Source organism: Mustela nigripes, chromosome 2 (assembly GCF_022355385.1).
Source record: "Mustela nigripes isolate SB6536 chromosome 2, MUSNIG.SB6536, whole genome shotgun sequence".
Lineage (NCBI taxonomy): Eukaryota > Metazoa > Chordata > Mammalia > Carnivora > Mustelidae > Mustela > Mustela nigripes.
Window position 1 is genome coordinate 50,733,746 of NC_081558.1, and position 26,213 is coordinate 50,759,958.

Sequence of the window (26,213 nt, forward strand, 5' to 3'; positions counted from 1 at the left end):
TAGGAACATGAAAGTTGTGAATAACTTTATTTTTGAATCCAAAAACTTAAAAGACCCCCATCAGCTTTTCAACAGAAAGCATGATAACCCAGGATTCTTTGCACTCCTCACTGCTTAAAATTCCCATATCGCTGTATTCACCAATTTTCAACTTAGGTCTACCGAATCTTCACCAAGACCTAGAGGGAAAGACCTGCCTGAAACTAAACTTTGAAATCTCAACACACATCTCAACTTTGACCTCCCGGCTAGAAGGGACCACTCTGATCAGTGATAGAGGTAGTGTTTCCCCTTTCCTTCAGTCAGTCAAAAGTTCTACTTGGTCTTATCAACAGGCTGATGATGCCAGTATTCCTTAGATGAATGTCCCAATACTACCCTTTCTCCTAAGATTGTGCCATCATTCTTCGGTTTACTCATAACTTATGAAAGGCTGAAATTCATCCCTTAAATTTTCCAATAAATAGTAATCAAGATTTCTTCACATTTCTGTGTTTTTTGTTGTTATTCTCTTGCTCTCAAGAACTCTGGACAGACAGCTTTTCCAAAAATGACTGAAAAGTGAAGAAAAGTTGCACCAACATATATCAAATACATGACCAATGGTTAATTTAAGCCTTTTAGTCAAAGAGCCTGGTGTTCTGCGCCTATGTCTGGGTTGGACTTCCTACAAAGTTACTGCTAATTTAGCATCAAAGAAGAGGTAACTTTCTGTCAGAAATTGTGAAAAGTTAAAATGTATTCATTCACACCTTATCTGACTCAGATTCTTTTATGACCAACACCTAGAATCTGCAAAAAGGTTCACCTACATTACCAAGTGAAGAAATTAGCTTGTCTAAGTACCAAAATCCCAGTTGCCACTTCATTAGCCCAAGTTCTCTTACATGCCAAAGCAGAGATAACCTAGCTGAGTTGGTCCTGAACTGACTGACTGAGTTACGTGAAAACCATACTCACCACCTTATGTAAAGCACTGACTATCACTTTTTTGGGTCAATAAATCAGAAGTATAAATCTTTCCATGAGAAAATTTCCTAGTATAAACAAACTTCTTTGATTATGGACAATGATTTTTCAATAAATCTTTTAATTTTAATTTCAAAGCCACAGAAAGTGACTATGTGTGCACATACGTGCTCACACACAGATTATCATTTTTTTTAAACACTGAAAGTATGTTGGAGCCATCATACCCCTTTCACCCCTCAGTGTGCACTTCTTCAGAACAACCACATTCACTAATATGACCACGATGAAATTATCAAAATCAGGAAATTAAATACTGACATAGTTACTATTATCTAATCTATAGATCTTATTCAAATTTCTCAATTAGGCCAAAACACAGTGTCTCTTTATAAATTCTTTTGCCTAGAACTAAATACATATTTTTAAAATAATTATCTGGAGTGTCTTCCAAAGAAAAGCACGACTACTATTCATCTCTGCATGAATATAAAGCTTTCTCTAAAGGGTCATAATCAAAAGCATCTTTTTTTATAATGTAGCACTCAATAAAAATGCATTTTTTTTCTGCTTGCCAAAACTCAGGGAACAAAAGCTCTCCTTTTTTCATTAAGAAGAACAATAAGTTAATTTACAGAAATCTGGACAAGTCTCTTGAACTCCCAGAAAACATCTAACAAGAAGGTGTACAAAAATATAAACTTCTAATCAATTTGCTTATCATCTGTCTTCAGGTTGGCAACAGAGAATTAATACAGCATTCATAATTCAAATTCTAAAGAAGTACTTAAGAGTTAAGAAGCAAGTTAGCAAGAAAACAGCTTCATCCTAATAATTATTTGGATTGGATATACCTACTGGGTCTTAACATAAGATTATTCTTAGTTGTCAGTCTGCCATATTATGTAAGTATGAATATTGTTCTAATACAAAGAAAACTAGTATTTTTATTCAACAGTCTAATAGTATGATCTGTACTCTGTATTAAAGCATGACTGCACGAGTTCAAAACAATTCACAATATATTTGCAATCACATTACACCTGAAAAAGCGTGACTTTTTCTCTTTAAAAAAAGTAAAAAAGCATAAAAAAATTATAAAATACTATAATCCTTTTTAAAAAGGCTTACCTATCTATCCATCTATCCATCTCTATCTTCAGAAGGATCTACACACGAAAATGTTAACATGAAATTATTTCTGGTTGATAAAATTCGGGAATTTTATTCTTTTTGTTTACCTAAATTTTCTATTCTTCACAATAAACATGCATAACATCTAATTTAAAGGGGTTTTGAAAATTTGGGGTTTTATAATGAAAGCAACAAAACTATCATACAAAGGGAAAAATAAGAAATTTTTGTAAAAAATGAAAGGGATAAAGATAGAAACATTTAAATGTACAAGGAATATATATACTCTAGAAGGTTACCTCATGATCTGAAATGAACAAGTGGTAAAAGAATACAGGTAACTTACCAACTAGTACACTCATAAAAAATAACAGAGTTATGGAATTTTAGGGTTGAAAAATATCTCAATAAGGGTAATAACTTTCCATTTAATCCCTGAATATTATAGAAAGTAAAAGTTAGACCGCATAAATAAAGACGACTTACCTCTAATAAGCTAAGAGTCTACTAAAAGCATGTGGTTGTGATGGATCCTCTTCCCCCTTTGAATTCTTTTCCTGATTTCTATGGAGCTAATTACCCCAATCGACTGGGCATCTCTTTTGACTATTTAGGTTTTGTAGTCACTAAATAACACTGGCATTAATCAGTGGATCACTATTCATCATGACAGTCTTCTGCCAGGTTACCACCAACCAGTATTATGACATACTTTTTAAGTTTCCAACTAGGTGATGAAATTGTATTTGAAGTGAGTGAAATCTTATTCATATTCAAATACTGCACTTCAAAACACTGATGGCAAGGCAACACTGATGGCAAGATGAACCATTACTTAATGTCACTTAGAAAAAAATCAAGGTCAATTCAACTATGATTTAAGACTTCCTGGGGCACCTGGATGGTTTAGTCAGTTAAGTGACTGACTCTTGGTTTCAGCTCAGGTCATGACCTCATGCATCATGAGACAGAGCCCACACTGGGCTCCACCCAGCAGGGAGTCTGCTTGAAGATTCTCTTCCTCTGTACCTCTCCCCACTCACTCACTCACTCTCTCTTTCTCAATAAATAAATAAATCTTTTTTTAAAAGACTTCCTTTTCACTTAGAATTTTAAATTTACATATCCAGATAGTTCTATAAATATATGTAGATATAAGTTTTTATTTTATACCACCGTTGTGCATATATTAAGAAAAAAAAAAAAGAACTGAAATAAACTGGTTAAAGTATTACCAAAATGTCTTCAGATTTAGAGCCGGAATCTTCTTCATCACATACTGACTCATTATCTATGAAGTGTGAGTTTTCCCTCACAAAGTAACCCTCTGTACTACCAACGGCACCAGAGACCAGAGATAACAGCATTTCTTAAAAATACTTGACTACTGTCTCCAGGAATTTCTTCTAAGGCAAATTCACTTTCTAAATTTGTCTGTTTCCTCAATCACATTGCATATGACTAGAAGCAGTTTCTGTTCAAAGACATCAGAAAGGGTCGGACAAATTGATGTGGGACACCCTAACAATAATCTTTTCCAACATGTGAATCAGTCATGCTGTTATTACTTTGAAATTTCATCTATAAATTCCAAGGGATTTAACCATTTCTCCTGCATTCAGTTGGTCATGTAAGAGAAAATCCTCTGCACATAGTTCATTAACAAAATTATAACAAGTCTTCAGACTTGTGGGTATCTTTCTTCCCTACGTCCTGTAAATCACTTGACTGTTTTTCAAGAATGGAATTGCAGCCATTCATCCAATGAATATTAATTTGTTAACATCAAACTTACACTCTGTTGCCCTTTCTTCATACTTTTATCTTTTTTACTCTCATTACTTTGTGGAAGATATTTTAAATGACAGCCCAATGTAATGCTAACAATGCATGTAACTCAAGTGAAATGACAGTCTGAAGATTCATGATGCTCACAAACCAGTAAATACATCACGACCAAAACTTGGCGGGCAGCAACTGTAAGACGCCATTGATTGTAATACACATCACAATTTCAGACATTAAAATGTAAAACAAAAAATGTTATGTCTTACAATCAATAAATCATTCACTAAATAAAGGTCTAGTACTAGTTGCAGACTAGTGGTAAACCACTGGCAGGAAATTTTTCTGAAAATGAGAGACAGACTCAATTCTTAAGGACTCTGATGGATAATTATAGGAATGACAAGATACTCAAATGACTATAATACAAGAAAGGATTTGATTTAGATAAACTGCAATGGAATTCAGGGGTGCCTGGTGGCTCAGTCAGTTAAGTGTCTGCCTTTGGCTCAGGTCATGATCCTGGGGTCCTGGGATAGAGGCCCATGTCAGGCTCCCTGCTAAACAGGAAGCTTGGTTCTCCCTCTCCCCTGGCTTGTGACCCCTCTCCTGCTGTCTCTCTCTCTCTCTCTGTCAAATAAATAAATAAATAAGACTTTTTAAAAAGCTGCTATGGAATTCAGATTCACTGTTACATGAGTTCATAGAAGTAGAAAATACTTCCTGCTTAGTGGGAAGAAAGAGAGAGAAAGAGATTAAAGGAAGGGCTGAAAGAGGCCATCCAAGAACCAACTAGAGGGATGACTGGCAAAGCAATGTCTTAGAGGAGGTAGATAAATTTATCACGAGAAATAATATGTCTCCTTTACAGCAGCATTATTACAATAGTAAAGATATGGAAGCAGTCCAAATGTCCATCAATTGATGAATGGATAAAGAAGGGATGTGTGTATGTGTGTGTGTGTGTGTGTGAGGGAATACTATTCAGCTATAGAGAAGAATGATATCTTATCATTTGCAACAACATGGGTGGGGCTAGAGAGTATAATCCTAAGTGAAATAACTCAGTTAGAAAAATTTTCATTAGAAAATCAAATACCATATGATTTCACTCCTATACAGAACTGAAGAAACAAAACAAATGAACAAAGCCAAAAAAGAGACAAACCAAGAAACAGGCTTTTAACTATAGAGAACAAACTGATGGTTATAAGAGGGTTGGCAGGTAGGGAGAGGAATGAAACAGGTGAAGGAGATTAACACTACACTTAGCATGAGGAGCACTAAGCAGTGTACAGAATTGTATACTATACTGTATACCCAAAACTAATATAATACCTTATGTTAACTATACTGAAATTAAAATTTAAAATGTAATAAAAATTTCTTAAAAATGTCTTTTTCTCTGGGCGCCTGGGTGGCTCAGTGGGTTAAGCCGCTGCCTTCAGCTCAGGTCATGATCTCAGGGTCCTGGGATCGAGTCCCGCATCGGGCTCTCTGCTCAGCAGGGAGACTGCTTCCCTCTCTCTCTCTGCCTGCCTCTCTGCCTACTTGTGATCTCTCTCTGTCAAATAAATAAATAAAATCTTTTTTTTTAATAAAAAGTAACTTACTTTTTATTTCATAAAAATATGAATTTTGAAAAGGTAATTAATTTTTTGTTTCATATATGTGGTTTCAGGTATACAGAAATGACTGACTAAAAATTGCACAATTAATGAAGTACGGATTTAGGACTTGGTTTTGTATTTTCTGACTCTGAATTCTAGTGTATTTTAAAAGAGAATTTTAAGGCAAAGGAAAGAGTAATTGTGAAATTTCAGCCTGATCTTTTAAAAAAAAATGTCTTTTTCTCACTGACAGGAAAAATTTTTTAGAAATGTCTTAAGAAATGTGTCTTTCTCTTATGGTAAACAGGAAAGAAGAGATCAGAAATTACAAAAAAACGTTAGAGGGGCAAAGTAGAGCTGGAGGCAGGTCATATTAGCTGGCCTTGGTGAACTGCAGACACAGCATCTATTGAAGGTGAGGAAACACACAGACAATGGCATGGAACAGGTGCCATGGGAAATGCAATAGAGAGTAACTAAGAAGACTAGGCCTCACTAATCAGCACCCAGCTGAGGCCAGATTACATGAATTTTGAATGGAACTAATTAGCCCAGGCTCACAGCTTTCTCTAACAAAGTTCAGAACAGAAATAGGGAGGGGGAAAAAAAAAAAGAAAAGAAAAGAGAAAGAATAAAAGATAACCTGTGGGACTAACTCTATGATACAGCTGAAGATTCAGAATGAAGGAGATGCAATGTCCAGCCAGAGTCCCAATTTTTGCAGCATTACTGAAGGAAATGTTATTAGCACCACGCTCTAACCAACTGAGCTAACCGGCCAGCTGGTTACTGAAGGAAATGTAACTGATTTCATTTTTATAAAAGTAGAATAAACACAATTATCAAGACTCTCTTTTACCTGAATTCATCTTTCCAACAGATCTGAAATAATAAGATGTTTTTATATGTTTTTCATAGATATGTGAAGACTTCAAAAATTGATTCCCAAATCACCCAGCAGTTCCTGATGCAAAGATGCAAAGATGCAACTCTAAGCCTGCTACTTTTCCTGTTACACCAGAGTGGCTTCTGCTGCATACTTACTCCTCTAGAGTCTTTTTTGTTTTGTTTTTTAAGATTTTATTTATTTGAGAGAGAGAGAGACAGTGAGAGAGAGCATGAGCAAGGAGAAGGTCAGAGGGAGAAGCAGACTCCCCATGGAGCTGAGAGCCCAATGCGAGACTCGATCCAGGACTCCGGGATCATGACCTGAGCCGAAGGCAGTCGTCCAACCAACTGAGCCACCCAGGCGTCCCTAGAGTCTCCTCTTGAATCAGTTGCCCAGTGGTCTGTCCTGATATCAAACCAAATACCACTAGTAAAGGCGCACCTCACTCTCACTACCCCCTTTAACCTTGGTTTTGAGGTATTATATAAGGAACACACTCCACCTTTTAAACTTAAAAGTCATCTTAGTTTGACAAAATGACAAGACAAGTAAATTTACAAATTTAAAGATTAGCATATTTAATATTTACAATGTATTTAACAGTCAAACTTGAGATATGAGTAATGGACACTGCTCACTTTCTCAAGGGTAAGCCAAGCAAATCCTCATATATGGTCTCTAAAGCTCTGCTTCCAAGAGGTACAAGCAAACTTAATGATTCTTTTTCCTTGTAAGGCTGCAGTAGAAGCCACCCAAATGTCCATCAGCTAATAAATGAATAATAAAATGTATACTCACACAATAGAGTAATATTCTGCAATGTAAAGGAATCTAGCACTGAAACATGCTACAACATGAACCTTAAAAATATTAAGCTAAATAACAGAAGCCAGTCACAAAGACCACACACTGTATGTATGACCTCACTGACATGAGTGCTGTCCAGAACAGGGAAATCTACAAAGACACAAAGTAGATGAGTAGCTGCCAGGGGCTGGCAAAGTTGGGGAGAAATGGGAATTGACTGCTAATGAGTAGGAGGGTTCTTTTTGGGGTGATGAAAATGTTCTAAAATTGTGGCAATGGTTGTACAATTTTGTGATCATACTAAAAACTATCAAATGGTACACTTGCACAAGTGAGTTGTATGGTATGTAAATTACATCTCAAAATACAGCTGTTAAAAATTTGTAATAAGGGGCGCCTGGGTGGCTCAGTGGGTTAAGCCGCTGCCTTCGGCTCAGGTCATGATCTCAGGGTCCTGGGATCGAGTCCCGAATCGGGCTCTCTGCTCAGCAGAGAGCCTGCTTCCCTTCCTCTCTCTCTGCCTGCCTCTCTGCCTACTTGTGATCTCTCTCTGTCAAATAAATAAAATCTTTAAAAAAAAAATTTGTAATAAGTAGTTGCACTGGATATGGGTGTATGTGTGTATGTAGACACATACACGTGCAGAATAAAAATGAGAAATAAAATATGAGGTTACATTTAAAAAATGTTTTTAGTGGTTTAATAAGACGCTCACATTTCATTGATGCCAATAAATCTGTCTGAGGCTAAGACCTCCAACAAACTCACCCTACTTAACTATCCTCTCATCACCAAATACTTAAATATACATCTGGTTGCCATGCATTTCCTCCTCACTTTCTTCCATTCCCCCACTTCAAATTCAAACTCACCCTGGCATTCCCAGAGACTCACGAATTCTATGATTATGGTTAAAAATGAACTCTTACTCCCCTGAACTCTGATTTTCCCCCATTTTTACACTACATTCCTACACGACTTATATTTAAAAACAAATACTGCCTACTGGACTTGGAGAACAGCCTGATGTAGAGAAACTTTGCAGCAGTATCATGCCCTCAGACAAAACGGGACAACACACAGTTCACTTACCCAACTGGAGATATACTACTGACATTGAAAACATTAGGGGTGAGGGGAGAATATTTTCCCCTCCTAATATCCAACCCAGAATAATATGAAACAGTTTCCCAAGAATCCTAGGAAAGCAGAGGGTCTTTGGGTATACTCCTCTTACAAAAAATTTCTTCTTAATTTGATGTTTCAGTTTAGACATAGATATATAAATGATACATACACATATCATTCTAGAGCATTGTTAATTCTTAAATGAAGAAATTATCAAAGATTAAATAATTTCTAAAACATATTTACATGCTGATGGTAGCATTTAAAATTGGTATAATTCACTCAGAAGGCAGCAACACTTACATGGTCAAAATAGAGTTAAAAATAACTTATTAGAAACAAAAGGCTCTATCTAGAGAGAGCTTCACCACAGTTTTAGGTGTAAGTAGAACACTGAGGAAAATGTAAATAACTAAAAGAAACTGCAGAATCTGGTCATTTATGGTACAAAGCCAGAAGAGAACGCTGCACCGACTGAAAAATAGCTACAAAAGATGAGGGAGAAAAGATGAGATGATCATACAAACGATTTATGATACAAAATGAAATGCCAGAACACAAAAGTTATAAACAAACACATATCTATACATAGACTGTATACATACATACAATGATTTAACTTTATGTCTGTTATCTTTTAAAAACATGCCATTTTTTAAAAATACTTTTTTTTTTTTTTAGATTTTATTTATTTGTGAGAGATAGAGCAAGTGTACAAGCAGGGACAGTGGCAGGCAAAGGGAGAAACAGGCTCCCTGCTGAGCAAGGAGCCCAATGCAGGACTTGATCCCAGGACCCCGGAATCATGACCTGAGCCAAAGGCAGATGCTTAACTGACTGAGCCACCCAGGTGTCCCTTACAAACATCTTTTAAAAAATCATTTGGAAAAACAACTCACCTCTAAATCTCTCATTTTTAAAGCTTTCCCATCAGTTCTTACTTGGGTCAATTAAATTATCCTTTTTTGTTTTAGTCTCCTATGTATTATCTTTCTGGCCATTTTTATTTCCTAGTGTAGCTGTCTTTATCTTCTTCACTCATTGTCAACAAACATCAATGCCTATCATGCTCCCTTTTCCAACTCCAGGAGAAATACATACAGCTACTGCAATACTCTCCCACATGCTTCCCTGCTTGCTATTAGTGTGCAAGTTACAAAGCAGAAGAGGAGACTGAAGTGGAAAAACAGTGAACTACCCGGGCCTCAAAGTTATTTTCTAATTATTTTTGCCTATCTATCTTAACATGCACAGGAAATAGAAGTCTATTTTTTTTTTAAGATTTTATTTATTTATTTTACAGAGAGATATCACAAGTGGATAGAGAGGCAGGCAGAGAGAGAGGGAAGCAAGCTCCCTGCTGAGCAGAGAGCCCGATGTGGGACTCGATCCCAGGATCCTGAGATCATGACCTGAGCCGAAGGCAGCGGCTTAACCCACTGAGCCACCCAGGCACCTGGAAATAGAAGTCTAAAACAATCAGGTAATACAGGTTTCTTACCTATTGAATGAGTCTGATTCTGATGAAGAAAGAGCTTCTTCTTGAATATCAGTACAACTGGAAGAATCATCTGGTCTATCAGGCTCCATTCTCCCTGGGGATTCCAGCTTTGATTGAGAGAAGTGGTTTGTTATAGGGGAAGTATCTGAGAATTTTGCTTTTTTATCTTCCTGTTCTAAAAAGGAAAAAAAGAAAGAAAAAAAAACATTTAAGAGTACCAGAAAATCTATGACCTATTATTTCTACAACATTTAATATTATTACTTATACTTAGTAAAATGGAAGTTTATCTAACATTGATTCCAAAACTCTAGCAACAGAGAGTAAGAATCAACACTATACGGGCCATCTATTTATACTGTCCACCCCCAGGTATTTCCATTTTAATTTAATTTAAAAACAAAATTTCTGGGGCAGCCTAGGTAGCTCAGTTGGTTAAGAGCCTGCCTTCTGCTCAGGTCACTAGCCCCGAGTCCCAGGATCAAGCCCATGAGATTGAGCATCTGCTTTCGAGTCAGGTCATGATCTCATGGTCCTGGGATTGAGCTTGTGTCATCAGGCTCCGTGTTCAGCAGGGAGACTGCTTCTCCCTTTCTGTCTGCCACTCCCCCTGCCTGTGCTTTCACTCACTCTCTCAAATAAACAAATAAATCTTTAAAAAATAAAATATAATAAAAAGTAAAAACAAAATTTCCTTTTAAAATCAGGAGTAGTGAACTGTGTCATTCTAATGAGGCCATACAGTATCACTGAAGAATTCCTGCATATTTCACAGATGAGAAAAGATGGACAAATGTATGTAGCACAACAAAAAAGGATTAAAAATTCAATTAATAAAAGAACCACAGGCTTGGGGCACTTCAGTGGCTGTCGGTTGAGCGTCTAACTCTTGGTTTCGGCTCAAGTCACGATCTCACGGGTCCTGGGATCAAGGCCTGTGTTGGGCTCCCTGCCCTGCAGAGAGTCTGCTTAAAGATTCTCTCTCCCTCTCCCTTTGCCCCTCCTCCCACTCTTGTGCCCACCCTCTCTCAAATAAATAAATAAATAAATCTTTAAAAAAAAAAAAAAGGCATTATATTTGTCACTGACCACTATGTGGTAGTGAATCCATCTGGATATTTCTTAGTCCACTAAATAGGATCTAATATTCAATATGGAAAAAGAAAACTAATCAGACATAACTAGTATTTCTGTTTGATCTAATACATGTCATATTTCTATGTGTCCCTTGTCGTATTCTGAATTTCTGAGGTCTTTTGCTAAAAATAAAATAAAAATAAGGGAAGATGGAGGCATACAGACAGTATCTGCAAGAACATAACATACAGGTATGACCAAATATTTGCAAATATACGTGCAGAAAATAATACCCATGAAGGATTCCTCAGTGCCCAGGACTCTCCCTCATGACCCTTTCCAGGACTCTGCTAGGATTTCAGCTACACTGTCTTTAAGATTCAGGAACTGAGTAAGTACTTAGCATGCAAGTCACACGTGCTAGTAGTATAGAGCCCCCTTTCATAAGTTTCCTCACAGAGAAGCAGAGCTTTCTTTTTTTTTTATTTTTTTTTAAGTTTTTATTTTTTATAAACATATATTTTTATCCCCAGGGGTACAGGTCTGTGAATCACCAGGTTTACACACTTCACAGCACTCACCAAATCACATACCCTCCCCAATGTCCATAATCCCACCCCCTTCTCCCAAACCCCCTCCCCCCGGCATACACCACTCATCCAGTGTGCTTACACAGGCAAGTGACCTTCAACAAAAGACACTAAAAAACTGTCAAGGCTTTGTCATAAAGAGAAAATTTATGAAAAAGAATAAGACAGCTTCTTCAAAAAGAAACCTTTCCAAGTCCATACAGTCAAGATTTCTCCAGAAATAAACAGTTTTGTTATACTAAAAAACAGCATACATCACAAAAGTGTAATTTCTATAAATACACTCTTGATGTCGGGCTTTCAATAAGCCAAATCACTACCAAAATTGAACTGTACCCTCTAATGTTTACCTGGGAAAATAAAAGAAGAAGCTAACCACAAAAACCACCCAGGAGTTTGACGATCTCTTGTAAAGAGACACCCCGGATCACGTTAAGAAGAATCAATCACCCAGTAAACTCAGTGAACCCAGACAATTCAAGACTCAGCTGGACAGGAGAATGCAATCAAGCTGACAAACCAGGAAGCAGGAATTCAACCTAAAACTATCTTTTATTTTTGCACCTGACTTATATTCTTTTCATACTTCTTCCCCTCTTATATAAGCCTCTCCAATATAAATTCTGTCTTGGGGGACAAGTATCATTCAACAATTATTGCGTACTAAAAGTCAGTTATCTTTTGTATCTGTCCATAGATGTCAGAAAAGAACGTCAAACAGAGCAGACCACTCTGAGGCTCTGCCATCAAACATCCCAGAAGACATGTGACAAAAACAGATGAAGGATTTACTTGAGAGAACATGTATCTTCTTCACTTATACTGGCATTTCAATGACCAAGTTGATGCCAAAGAACAAAAATTACACTGATTGTATGATGCTGTACAGAGCTCAACTTGCCAGTTTAGTTGTGCTAGTCTATCTGTGCTTCTGTCTCCCACACTCTCCATCCTTCTCAGACACATGCATTCATGTACAACAACCTAGAAGCAGCAATCCTCTCTGAACCCCACAGACAGCAGTATTTATGGCCATATACATATATAATGCACAGCCCTGAGTGTAAGTAATCAATCATTTTAAAAGACATTCAACTAGTAAGCAAAATGTTCTCCCAATCTGAGATATTAAACCAGATTTTTTTCAGGAACTAAACTACTTTTTAAGAAAAGCCTTCAACACAAACACATTCAAGTTGTTCACAAACAGCATGAGGTTTATACTCAGGCAGCAGCCTACTAAATGTTACCAGGAGACTTGGGTGGGGGGGCGGTGGAAAAGAACACACCAGCATGTAAAACAGTAACACTTAGGAATAAATCTAACCAAAGAGGTGAAAAATTGAAGTGCTGAAAACTACAAAACATTGTTGAAAGAAATTAAAGACGTCATAAATAAAGACATCCTGTGTTCATAAACTGGAAGACAATACTCGTTAAGATATCAAAAGTACCCAAAGCAATCTATAGCTTCAATTCCAAAGGTACTTTTGCAGAAATAGAAATATTCATCCTAAAATTCACATGGAATCTCAAGAGACCCAAATAGTCAAAACAACCTTGAAAAGGAAGAATAAGATTGGAATACTCATACACCTTGACTTTGAAATGTAAAACAAAACTACAGTAATTAAAACAGTCTAGTACTGACATGAGAATAGACATACAGACCAGAGAGTAAAACAGAGGGTACAGAAATAAACCCTTACATATACAGTCAATTCATTTTCAACAATATCAAGAGCATTCTCTTTGGAAAGGATAGTCTTTATAGAAACTGGTGCTTTATCTACACATAAAAGAATGAAGTTGGACCCTTACACCACAAACCAAAATTAACTCAAAAAAGATCACATACCTAAACATTAAAAGCTAAAGCAATAAAACTTCTAGAAGAAAACAAATAGAAATATCTCCATGAACAATTTGGAAACAATTTCATGTATATCACCAAAAGCACAGGTAACTAAAGAAAAAAATGGATATATTGGACTTCATCAAAATTAAGCACCTTTGAGCGACAAAAAAAAAAAACTATGAAGAAAGCAAAAAGACAACCAAGAAAATATTTACAAATATATGCAAGTCATATACATGGAAAAGGATTAATATCCAGAATATAGAGAGTTCCTTAAAAAAAACCAACAAAAAAACCCCCAAACAAACCAAATGAAAAATGAGCAGGGCACGAATAGACATTTCCACACAGCCAGTAAGTATATGAAAAGAAGTTCAACATTTTTAGTCATTAGGAAAATGGAAATCAAAACCATAAGATATTCACTTCACACCTACCTTGATGGCTATGGTTAAAAAAAAAAAAAGGAATGGGTGTGGCAAGAATATAGAGAAACTGGAATCATTAAGCACTGCTGGCAGGAATGTAAAATGGTACAACCACTTTGGAAAGAGTTTTGTGGTTTTTCAAAAAGGAAACAGAGAATTATCCTAAGAATCAGAAACTCCATCCTTAGATATATACCCAAGAGAATGGAAAGCAGACACTTGAACATATATTTGAACACCAATCTTCATAGAGCATCATTCACAATAGCCAAAAGGTGAAACCCATTACAGATGAAGAGATAAACAAAATGTGGCATGTACACACAATGGAATATTTTTTGGTTATAAAAAAGCAATAAAATTTGATATTTGGTACAACAGGACCTTGAAAATATTATGCTTAGTGAAATAAGTTGATACAGAAGGACAAATATTAACATGATTCCACTTATATGAGGTACTTAATGTAAGCAAATTCACACAGAAAATAGAACAGTGATTACCAGAGTGTGGCTGGGAAAGGGCAAGAGAGTTACTATTTTTAATAGGTACAGAGCTTACGCTGGATGATGAAAAAGTTTTGGTATGGATGGTGGTGGCTGTCATAAAACATTCTTAATGTATTTAATGCTGCTGAATTGTACATTTATGAATGGTTAGAATAATAAATATTATATGTCGTTTATCACAATAAAGGAAAAAAAAGGAATTTTTATGTGCACTTTCCTCCATTGATTCTGTTTTGTTCATTGGCCCAAAGCCCTGACAAGAGAAATATGATATTAATCTCAAACTTAAAATGGACCCAAATTAAGGACATGCTGTATTTCACTATTTATTTTTAATATGAAAAGAAAGTAAAACAATAGGAATTTACCTGAAGTTTATAAGCTTCAGACTTTTTAGCAGAACATTCCATCCAAAATACCAGTGACCTATAACAAAAACTATTCTAAAATAAAAATTATTTGTACAATATGGGACACCTGGGTGGCTCAGTTGGTTAAGCAACTGCCTTCAGCTTGGGTCATGATCCCAGGGTCCTGGGATCGAGCCCCATGTCAGGCTCTTTACTCTGCAGGGAACCTGCTTCTCCCTCTCCCTCTGCCTGCTACTCCACCTGCTTATGCTCTCTCTCTCTCCCTGTCAAATAAATAAATAAAAATAAATTATTTGTACAATATTTGAAGATGTGCAGCAATAAATCCTACACCTAAAAAACATCCTTAGGCTGAAACAAGTAAGAAACTTCCTATTTACCATTAAACCAAAGATTTTAGAAACTTGTCATCATGGCATCTCCCAATCATTTTTCCCACAGTAACAAACTTAGTTTACATTCAACAACAGCTGTAGGTCTAAAAATACTTTTTCCACTTCAGATATCTAATAAAAAGATAAATTCCCATTGTTTTACTTTCTTTTCATATTAAAAACAAATAGCGAAATTCAGGGGCATCTGGGTGGTTAAGAGTCCAACTCTTGGTTTTGGCTGAGGTCATGACCTGTTGTCATGAGATCAAGCCTGTGTTGGGCTCTGTGCTCAGCAGAAGTCTGCCTGAGATTCTCTCTCTCCCTCTTCCTCTGCCCCTCTCCCTGCTCTCACACATACACATGCTCTAAGTTAAATAAATAAAAACTTAAAATAAATAGTGAAATTCAACACATTTGTTTTTAGTTACTAACTGTATTTTGTCTCTTACCGACGCAAATAGGTAATAGCTTTTCTGTAGATCCATCTTCTTCTTTTGTTACTTTTTTTTTTGATATTTCAACAGCTTTCTTGTATCCTTTTTTGGCCTGATCCACCAGAAGCCGAAATTCATTCTGATGTTTTTTACCTAAAATTCAAAAGATCTCCTCAGTAAAGCAAGGACTGTAAAAGCTGTATTTTTGTTATGCTGACATACTAAGTATCAAGACGTGTACAAACTTGCTCAAGAACATTCTTGTTGGGGCACCTCGGTGTCTCAGTTATATGTGGGTTTAGCATCTGCCTTCAGCTCAGGTGATGACCCCAGGGTCCCGAAATGAAGTCCCAAGCTGGGCTCCCTGCTCAGCTGGGAGTATGCTTCTTCCTTTCCCTCTGCCCTCCACCCCCGCTTACTCACCGGTACTCTCTCTCTCTCATAAATAAATAAAATCTTTAAAAAAAATCCTTGGGAATCACTTGCAATAAATTTACAAACTGGAAAGCAGAAAAATACATAGAGCTAGGGGTCATGGAAACCTCACTTTCTTATCTTCTCCTTTCCTCAGGTACAAACATGGAAACAGGATATTCCTAGTTTGCTACTATAGGTTTTCTCCCCAAACCTCATACTCTGAAAGGCTTTTGATAAAGCCCGAAAGATACCACTTTCTTAAATATATCCAAAAGACACCATCCTAACACCCAAGAAACAAAAGAGTACTAACATGAAGAACACTATCTGAGTATAAAAGCAGAAGTCTCCAGGAAAGTTGGATTATAAAAACAAAGGATATCCTTTTGGATTCCCTTTCACCTTCACGTTTCTTGCGAAGATCCCTTTAATATCCCAAAAGATCCCTCTAACATCCACCTCTTACCCCCAACCACCTTATCTCAGGATATCGTAATTACATCAATCTTAATAACACGTGCTACTTTAATAATCTGAAGATAATGTAAGCCTAATCTCAATGTCACCATTATTAATGTACATTCATTTACTCAATAAAGAATAGCCAGGCATTGTTAGAGCATAGCCTTTAGGATATCTATTTGTAATCCTGAACTATAGTTCAGACAGCTGAGGTTGCACTTGACTTATCTAGCACCCTCATACACTTAAGTCATGGTTCAAAATGATGTCATAAATCCTGTAAAAATGTATTTTAGAGTCATACTGCAAATAATTCATGTTTTGAGACCATTTTCATACAGTAACCAACACTTTCCCTGTGGCACAATATTAAGAATAAATGAGTGTAAGAAAAAAATTGTGCTTTTATTGAAAACTATGCCTTTCCTAGTGCTACCCTTCCAAGATTCCAGGCATTCGTTGCCTTTGAGCTATGTTACAATTCTGTAAATTGTAGGTAACTGATAGCAACGGAAAATGATTCTTGTCTACAGACATGCAAAATCCTGCAGGGCGAAGGGTCAAACTGACTTCCCTCCCCACTGTGAAAGAAGCCAGTCCTCCATTTGCACATTGATTTCAATATTCCTGACCTATAAATGTGACTGTACTTTGGACATTAAGGAGAGACTGCTCCTAATCCCAATATATTTATGTGTATAATACATGTAAAACTCCCCATGAAACTGACATGTTGGCTTGGTTAAAAATCCAGCAAAAGAAATCTGGGCTGGCCATAAAAATTACTGGTAAAAGTTAGCTCTTCAGAAATAGGTGAGATCCTACCTAGGAAACAAGCTAGGTGATTTCTTTCAGGTCCTATTTAACTCCGTGCATTTGAGGATAATTATTTTATACTTCCTTCAGCTCCCCAGAGTCAGTGGGAGACCACCACCATCACTATATGGTTTCTGCTAGGCAAGGGTAACCCAGCACTGTGAGGTCTATGAAATTTGGTCAGATCTGGTCTAGGTCTTCTCCCAGGAAGGCCATTGCATACATGGAATTATGGGTGTAAGAAATACTTAAGAAACTTGCTTAAGTAATCTCATTAAGAGTTAAGAAGGCTTAATGACCTTCTCCTCTGAAGTAATAAAAGCCCTGGTTTAAAAGAGATTTTCTGTTTGATCTGATTACCCCTACAGCTAGAAGTAAATGGTAGACACTCCTTTGGCTTTAGCTCAAAGAGTCCAATAACCTCTGCTCAAAAGATGAACAATGCTAAGAGATTATGACTAATAAAATTGTTCCCATTCATCTCTTCACCTCATTTTAGGAGCTGTGCCATCTGGCAAGGAGTACTTTGAGTTTAAAATCTCAGTTCTGCTAATTAGATGCCCTGAATTTACCTCTTAAAAATATTAAGTGGCTGAGATAATTTTGGAAGCTGATGAATAAGCCCCACATTCAACCAACTGATATTCTTCAAGATTTTTAATACTTGAATTCTATCACCCTTTCCGCCTCTCTAAGTCAAGCCCTTCGCTCTTTTACCACCCCTTAACTACTTTTTTAGACAAGCTTCTACAGCCAAAGCATCTCTGGATCTGCCTGCAAACCCTGCGGTACACAAGACCAAAGTCAAGATGTCACAAGAATAGGACAGACTCATCCTCCAAAAGGATGATACTGAGATACTCACTCAACTACTTTAAGTCACAGAACAAGTTTGGAGTCAGTGTCTCCCAAAGTAAAATCCCATGCATTTTTTTCACCAACCACCTAGGAGACCCAAGCATCTAAAACCTGGATGGAGAAGAGAGTAACAGTAATAGCTAACACTCACTAAGGGCATATTCATTTAGCCCTGAACTGACCAGTTTCACTGTAAATTCATGACATAAGCCTAAAATGGGCACTCAACACTGCTGTACAAATTTCTCATCTTTCTTTAGCAAACACTGCTTTACTATTCTCCAAAATGACCATGTCACACTTTTCCAGACCTGCAACACTTGCAACACTCCCTTCTCGGCTGGCCTCACACTACTTTGAAACACAGAAACATTCTTTTTTTTTTGAAAACACAGGAACATTCTAACCAGAGCCCTGTCATCTTCCAACTACCATCCCTTCATCTGTGCACAAACGTTCTATCTTCCTTGTATTGACTGAGAAGTAACTGTCCTTGCAGCAATTAAATGCCAACACCTGGCCATCTTGGAACCTGTGGAGGTCTGCTGGGAACAGGACTCCTAAAACGACAAATAGCTCTGGAGGCTGTGGTCCAAGGCCATTTTTGCTGGCTATAAGCCGGGTCTCTGGAACCAGAGAGAACACACAGCTCTTCTTAAAATTAAACGTTATTTATGCTAGAGATGAATCTGAATTCTACCTAGGCAAGAGATGTGCTTATGTGTACAAAACAAAGAACACCACAGTGACTGCTGGTGGCAAGCCAAACAAAACCAGAGGAATCAGAGGAAGGGTAACTCGTGCTCATGGAAACAGTGGCATGGTTCATGCCAAATTCCGAAGCAACCTTCCTGCTATGCCATTGGTCACAGAATCCGTGTGAGGCTGTACCCCTCATGTATTCAAGGTAATTGGAAAGTATATAAATAAAGGTGTAGATCTATTCTCTTGGGGAGAAAAAAAAAAAAGCCAAGCCCTAAATTACCCTCTGGATTCCATCACTAAGGTTGTCTCAGAGACAGCACCTGTCCTTACTTAGCCTCTCCCTGTCTCACATCAACAATTTCCTCCTCTTATGCACCTTTCCCACTGGCATACAAATACACCTGAGACTGTTCTGCTAGAAGTGAGAATGTGGGTTATGAAAACAATTAGGTATAGACCAGCATTTTTTTTCTTAATGAGATAATAAGAGGAGTATGGAAAGTGCCAGAGTACATCAAAAATGGCAAGAGTAAGCAACTAAGGGGCGCCTGGGTGCCTCAGCGGGTTAAAGCCTCTGCTTTCTGCTTGAGTAATGATCCCAGGGTCCTGGGATTGAGCCCCACATTGGGCTCTCTGCTCAGCATGGAGCTTGCTTCCCCACCCCCTCTCTGCCTGCCTCTCTGCCTACTTGTGATCTCTGTCAAGTAAATAAATAAAATCTTTAAAAAAAAATTAAATTAAATTTTTAAAAAAAGAGTAAGCAACTAAGATGTCCTTCAGTTGTTGAATGGATAAGCTATTAGTACATCCAGACAATGGAATATTATTCAGAACTAAAAAGAAAAGCACCATCAAGTCATGAAAAGACATGGAGAAACTTTAAATGCATATTGCCAAGTGACAGAAGACAATCTGAAAAGACTACGTATTACATGATGGCAAATATGTGACATTCTGGAAAAGGCAAAACTATACAGGTAATAAAGAGATCAGCGGTTGCCAGGGGTTTGGTAGCAGAGGGTATGAACAGATGAAGCACAAAGGATTCTAAGGGCAGTGAAAATACTCTGCAGGATACCACAGTGATGCATGTCATTGTAACACTCTCCAACACCAAGAATGAACCCTAAGTATGGACTTCGGGTGACTATGATGTGTCAATGTAGGGTCATCAACTATAACAAGTGTACCCTCTTGTGGGGGTTGTTGATAATGGGAGAAGTCATGCATGTGTAGGCGTGGGGGATATATGGGAACTTTCTGTAACATTTCCCTGCTCTAAAAACATAAAGTCTTATTTTAAAAAAAGAGAGAGAGAGAGAGAGAGAGAGAGAGAGAGAGACAGAAAGTAGGATGCAATATGGATGGTTTGGATAAGCATAACCAACAGGCTTTGGAACATATTTATCACACTACTTATATTTTTTTCAAAGTCATTGAAAGTTTGAGAGAAAAATGATAGAAGATAATTTTTTCTAAGGTTAGGGCCATTTAAGGTTGGGGGAAGGGGAATGCAAACATCATTTGAAAACATCTCAATAGGGGCGCCTGGGTGGCTCAGTGGGTTAAAACCTCTGCCTTCGGCTCGGGTCATGATCTCAGGGTCCTGGGATCAAGTCCCACATTGGGCTCTCTGCTCAGCAGGGATCCTGCTTCCCTTCCTCTCTCTCTGCCTGCCTCTCCATCTACTTGTGATTTCTCTCTGTCAAATAAATAAATAAAATCTTTAAAAAAAAAAAAATCTCAATACAATCTTTTAAAAAATGAGAAGGGTAAATATTATTTTGTGAAACTTTTATTTCACAATAAATTATGTAATGAATTATATCTAAAATATAATCCTCAGGGTGCTGGGTTGGCTCAGTTAGTTAAGCATCTGCCTTTGGCTCAGGTCGTACCCTGGGGTCCTGGGATTGAGCCCCATGTCTGACTCCCTGCTCAGTGGCAAGTCTGTTTCTCCCACTCCCTCTGCTGCTCCCCCTGCTTGTGCTCTCTCTGACACATTAAAAAAAAAAAAAAAATCTTTAAAATAAATATAATATAATTCTCACTGTGGGCTGCAGTCAAAAAAGATCTGAAAGCCACTGTTATCTCCCAACTTGAAAAACAAACAAAACTATCCCTTGACCAACACCCACCTCCAGCTACGCCCTCATTTTTCTGCTCTCCCTGACATAGTAAAACCTCCCCAAAAGAGCTGTCCACCTTTCCACCTTAAGTCTCACCTCCTCGCCTCCAATGTGTTTCAGCCGACATAGAGTGCTTCTGATGCCTCCTCTCTAATGAACCTGTTCTTGCAAAAGTTAGTGTAGCACTTGAGTTGTGAGATGTACTGATGCCTTCCATCTTACTCAACCTTCTACAGTAGCATCTGACACAATTCATCATATCTCCTTTCTTGAAACTCTCTGTTTTCCTAGATTTTCTGATACCACATTGCGAAGTTCTACTCCTATCTCCAGGCCACTCCTTCAGTTCTCTCCGCTGCCTCCCCACCCATCCTCTACACTCTGAAACAGCAGAATTTCAAGTGTACTGGTTGACTGCTGAAGATCTCTGAGCCTCTTTCAGAGGGCAAATGAGGTTAAAACCTATTTTATTTGCATTTTTTGTTGTTACACTGACATATGTGTAACAAAATATTGCACAGACAGTGCAATAGTAATGGTAGATAAAACCGCGAGTGTCTTAGCATAAGCCAAGGAAGTGACCCTGAACTGTACCAGTAATCACTATATTCTACATGCCCATATACTACCCATTTTTTAAAAAGTCAATCTTACTTAAGAATATCCTTGATGAAGCAGTAAGAAAATTATTAATCTTATTAAATTTTGACCCTGGAGTACCTTTTTAATAACCTCAGAGGTAAAATGAGAACTATAAATATAGCACTTCTGCTACATACCCAAAGTGCCCTGCAGAAACATCTGTGTAATTATTTGAGTTTTGAGCTAAATTAGCCACTTTTTAAATGAACATTGTTTTTATTTAAAAGAACAGTAGACAAACTGTGATTATTCATACTTGGATAATATATTTTCTCAAAAATGAATGAGGGAAGGAAGTTGTCACTTCAGGAAAAACAAGTTAACAGTATTTGCTGCCAAATATAGAAGAATGGCTTTCAAGGAAAATCAGAATTTTGGATAACTTGTACCCACCATTTGGACAACTTCCCATACTTAACTTTTCTGATAAGACTGGTGGTGAGAAAGGGAGACAAACCATACGAGACTCTTCATCTCAAGAAACAAACTAAAAGTTGCTGGAGTGGAGGGGGGTGGGAGGGATGCGGCTGCTGGGTGATAGACATGGGGGAGGGTATGTGCTATGGTGAGTGCTGTGAATTGTGTAAGACTGATGAATAACAGACCTGTCCCCCTGAAACAAATAATACATTATATGTTAATTTAAAAAAAAAAAAAAAGACTGGTGATAAAACTAAGGAATGCTACTTTTTACATTATATAATATAAATGCAATATAAACATGCAAACATTTGCAACTCAATGAATCAGTATTTTCCAAATAACCAACAAATGATACTACAAAATCATTCACAGGTAAAAGGTCCATTCAAAGCACATGACAGACCAGTGGACTTTTATGCAATAGAGGACAGAAACTTCATTAACAGATTTCAAATTCCATTGTAAATAACCTTTCTGAAATAACACTTGCCAAGAATATCCATGATCACCTTAAAAATCTACTGAAATACTTCCCTCTTTTCAATTACCTATCTGCATCAGGCTGGATATTTTTCACATACTTCAATGAAAAAAAACCCACATGGCAACAGTTTAATGCAGAAGCTCACAGGAGACTCAGGATATCCTCTATTAAGCAAGATATCAAAGAGATTTGTAGAAATAGAAAAGAATGCCACTCTTGTCACTAAGTTTTTAAAGTCAGACTTCCTGAGAAATAATTTATACATAGTAAAATTCATCAATTTTAAGCAAACAATCTGATGCATTTTTTTTTATTGTGCAGTTGGGGGTGCCTGGATGGCTCAGTGGGTTAAAGCCTCTGTCTTCAGCTCAGGTCATGATCCCAGGGTCCTGGGATGGAGCCCCACATTGGGCTCTCTGCTCAGCAGGGAGCCTGCTTCCCCCCCTCTCTCTCTGTCTGCCTCTCTGCCTACTTGCGATCTCTGTCAAATAAATAAATAAATAATTTTAAAAAAATAAAAATAAAAAATATGCAGTCATGTAACTACCAATGCAATCATGAAATAGAAGATTAGAAGAATTAGGTCACCTATGAGAGTTCCTTCGTGACTCCCTTTTCCTCCAGCCACAGCAGCTGGCAGTACCAATCTAGTTTCATTACTAATCTTTGCCTCTTCTAGAACTTCATATAAATGGAGTCATTCAGGATGCAGTTTGCCTTGTGTTTTAACAACAATGTTGTTGACATCCCTCCATGTTGAATCCTATGTGTAGCATTAATTCTTTTTTATTAAGTATTGTTCCATTGTATATGGCTGTATCATAATGTATTTATGGATATTTAGGTTGTTCTTAGTTTAGGATAATATGAATAAGCTGCTATAATATTTGTCAATAATATCCTTCAAATTGTTCATTACAACTGATTAGTTTTATTTTTTGGAAATTATATCTCATCAAATCTGATTTGCTCCACATCCTGACCAACGGTTTGGTATTATCCTTTCTTGGTTTTTTTTTCATAACTACATAGTATCATTTATTTTTTTGGTAGTATTGTTTCATTTAAAATTATATTTTCTTAAAGACTAATAAGACTAACCATATATTTTCATGTGTTTATTTGGTTTTTGAATACCTATTTTGCTGAAGAATGTTTAAATCTTTTGCTCTTGTAAAAACAGTATGGCCTATACCTTACTGAATTGTAAGAGTTCTAAAGAATATAGTACATATATAGAATATAGAACATAGACACTAGTACTTTGTCAAATATAAATTTTACAATATTTTCTCACAATCCTTAGCTTGATTTTTCATTTTCATATTTGCCTTTTAAAGAGTAAAGGTTTAATTCTACTGAAATATAATTTATCACATTTTCTTTAAGCTTTATCTTTTATGATTCAAACAGTATAAGATGATCATCTTGACTATGAATATAAAGTTTTACTCCTTCTGCTCAAATCTGTATCCTATTTATTTCTGCTTCTTCATAATGTTTAGGACCTATAGAACAGTGCTAAACAAAAGAGGTAAGAATGGACACCTCTACCTCGCTTCTAATCAGAAGAAAAGTATTTACTATTTTATCATTAATTATGATGTTAGTTGTAGGTTTCCTATAGATATTTTTATCAGATTGAAGAAATTCTATTTTAGTACAAGTTTTTAACATTAATGGGTGTTCAATGCTTATTCTGCATCTACTTAGAGAATCATTGAGTGTTTTTTTTCAGTCACTTAATACAGTGAATTACAATGATTAATTTTCTAAAATTAAACCAATCTTGCCTTATTAGGATCCATCCCACTTGGTTATGATGTATAATCCTTTATATGTATTGCTAGATTTAATTTATTAAAATCTTGTTAAGGATTTTTGTATCCATGTTCATGAGGAATACTAGTAAGAACTTTTATTATACTGTCTTTGGTTTGTACTTTCATGGAAACTTCAGCCTCATTAAGTGGGGTAAGAAGTATTCCTTCCATTTCAATCTTCTAGCAGAATATGTATGGAATTGATAATATTGATAATACTACCCTCTTTACAAATTTCACGGAATTCACCAGTGAACGCATTTGGACCTGGCATTACTTCACGGACTGCAAATTCAATTTGCTTATCTACTTCTTCTTGAATACAGTTCAGTAATTTGTATCTTTCAAGGAAATTGTCCATTTCATGTATTTTTTTTAACTAAATACAGAGGTTTATTTTAGGGCGAAATGCATTAATTTAATACAACTTATCTAGTAAAGTTAGACTTTCTTTTAGATATGTAAATGGAGGCTCCATAACTCAGGGGTTAGAGCACTGGTCTTGTAAATGGAGAGCAATAGATAGTTGTATATTTTCTTGCCTAAATCTAATCCACATTTTCTTCAGTATGGCACTGTAAGGTATCATTCTTTTAGTGGTTTAAATTACTTTCTCTAAAAGCAGATTTTCTGGTTTCCTTATTTTTACAGGGCTTATTTTTGGCAATTCAGTGATCATTTGATAGTCTCAATCTCCTGTCTCAAGAAAAATCACACTGACTTCCCAAAAATTGATTAAGGAGGCTCCCATCACACTTTCTAACAAGAGAATAAAAGTGACTTTTGTTGTTTTGTCTGTGGTCCAAGAATACTCAAGGCTTCTTTTCCTACTCTAGTTAGGCACAGGCCATGAGACGTGTATCTAGGACCTGTGTACTTCATTCCTCCCTCCCCAAACAGATCACTATTGAACCTACACAAAGCCCAAGAACTAAAAGAAGAAAACAAAATTCTCTTAGCACAACTTAAACTTATCACATGCCAAATACTCATTCAATAAATATTTATTAAATACCTGTTTGTCAGGCACTTAAATTTAAATTTAAACGAAAAATGCAACCAACCAAGCAATATAGCTGCCAAACAGACAAAAACATTAAAGCTCTGACCCTGGAAAAGATGTATACAAAGGCTTAATAAGGAAAAAGAAGTAACTTAGAAGTTGGTAATAACTGATAAAATGAAAAATATTTTTGACACAAATTTGGAAGCCACAAAAGTGCTGAAATTCTTCAAAGAAGTGTTGTCAATGAGTGGCCTGAGAACAGGATAAAAAGTCAGGAACGTTTCCATTTTAATTCCATTTTATTTTCACAGAGATGCTTTGAGAACAACGAATTAATATTTTGCAAAGTGCTTAGTGATAAGCTCAAAGAAGAATGTTAGAAATCAAAAAGTAGGCACACAGAATTACAAAAAAGGTCAATGAATAAAAACTCAATTAAAATTCAGTTGCTTAAGTTGCTTAACAAGTTTATATCAAACATTACTATAAAAATTTACTTTAAAAAATTACTTAAGATGAAAATCTACAACCCAAGTTCTCTGTAAATAAAGAAAATGTCACACAACTTACGATATTTACTGTGAATTTCATCTATTTCCTTTTCTGTTTGGTCCTTTGTAAAAACCATTATCTAAAATAATAAAAAAAATTAATTAAAAATTTAAAATATGACCAATACAAAAATTAGTAATACAAACTTTAATACAAAATCTCAAATGTGGATATTTAAAATAGGGGAAAATAATCTCTTTATCTCTGTTATATATAAACCTAGGAAGAATAACTCCTGTGGATTTACCTTGAATAACAATAATAAGTATACCTTTCACTCACTACTGTTTTCTCATCTGCAGAAAATGCAACACTAATATACAGATTAAGGCTAAGATGAACTATTAACACAATAATCAATTAAATTTCTACTTTCAATATTTAATTTTTCACATTCATTAATACAACTAGTAACACTTGAAACCACAAGAC

General features: G+C 36.4%; 1 protein-coding gene and 1 pseudogene across 1 annotated transcript in view; one reads left to right on the top strand and one right to left on the bottom strand.

Annotated features, from left to right (window-relative positions):
• RAD18 (RAD18 E3 ubiquitin protein ligase) overlaps positions 1-26,213 on the bottom strand; it is a 105,753-nt gene that overhangs the window by 25,634 nt on the left and 53,906 nt on the right. Inside the window, exons 9-11 of the mRNA XM_059387891.1 lie at positions 25,800-25,860; positions 15,480-15,617; positions 9,824-9,998 (exon numbers count right to left, since the gene is read on the bottom strand). Of these exons, the coding sequence (XP_059243874.1) occupies positions 9,824-9,998; positions 15,480-15,617; positions 25,800-25,860 (374 nt within the window). The remainder of the gene's footprint in view (positions 1-9,823; positions 9,999-15,479; positions 15,618-25,799; positions 25,861-26,213) is intronic.
• On the top strand, positions 16,596-20,980 carry LOC132012522 (large ribosomal subunit protein eL33-like; annotated as a pseudogene).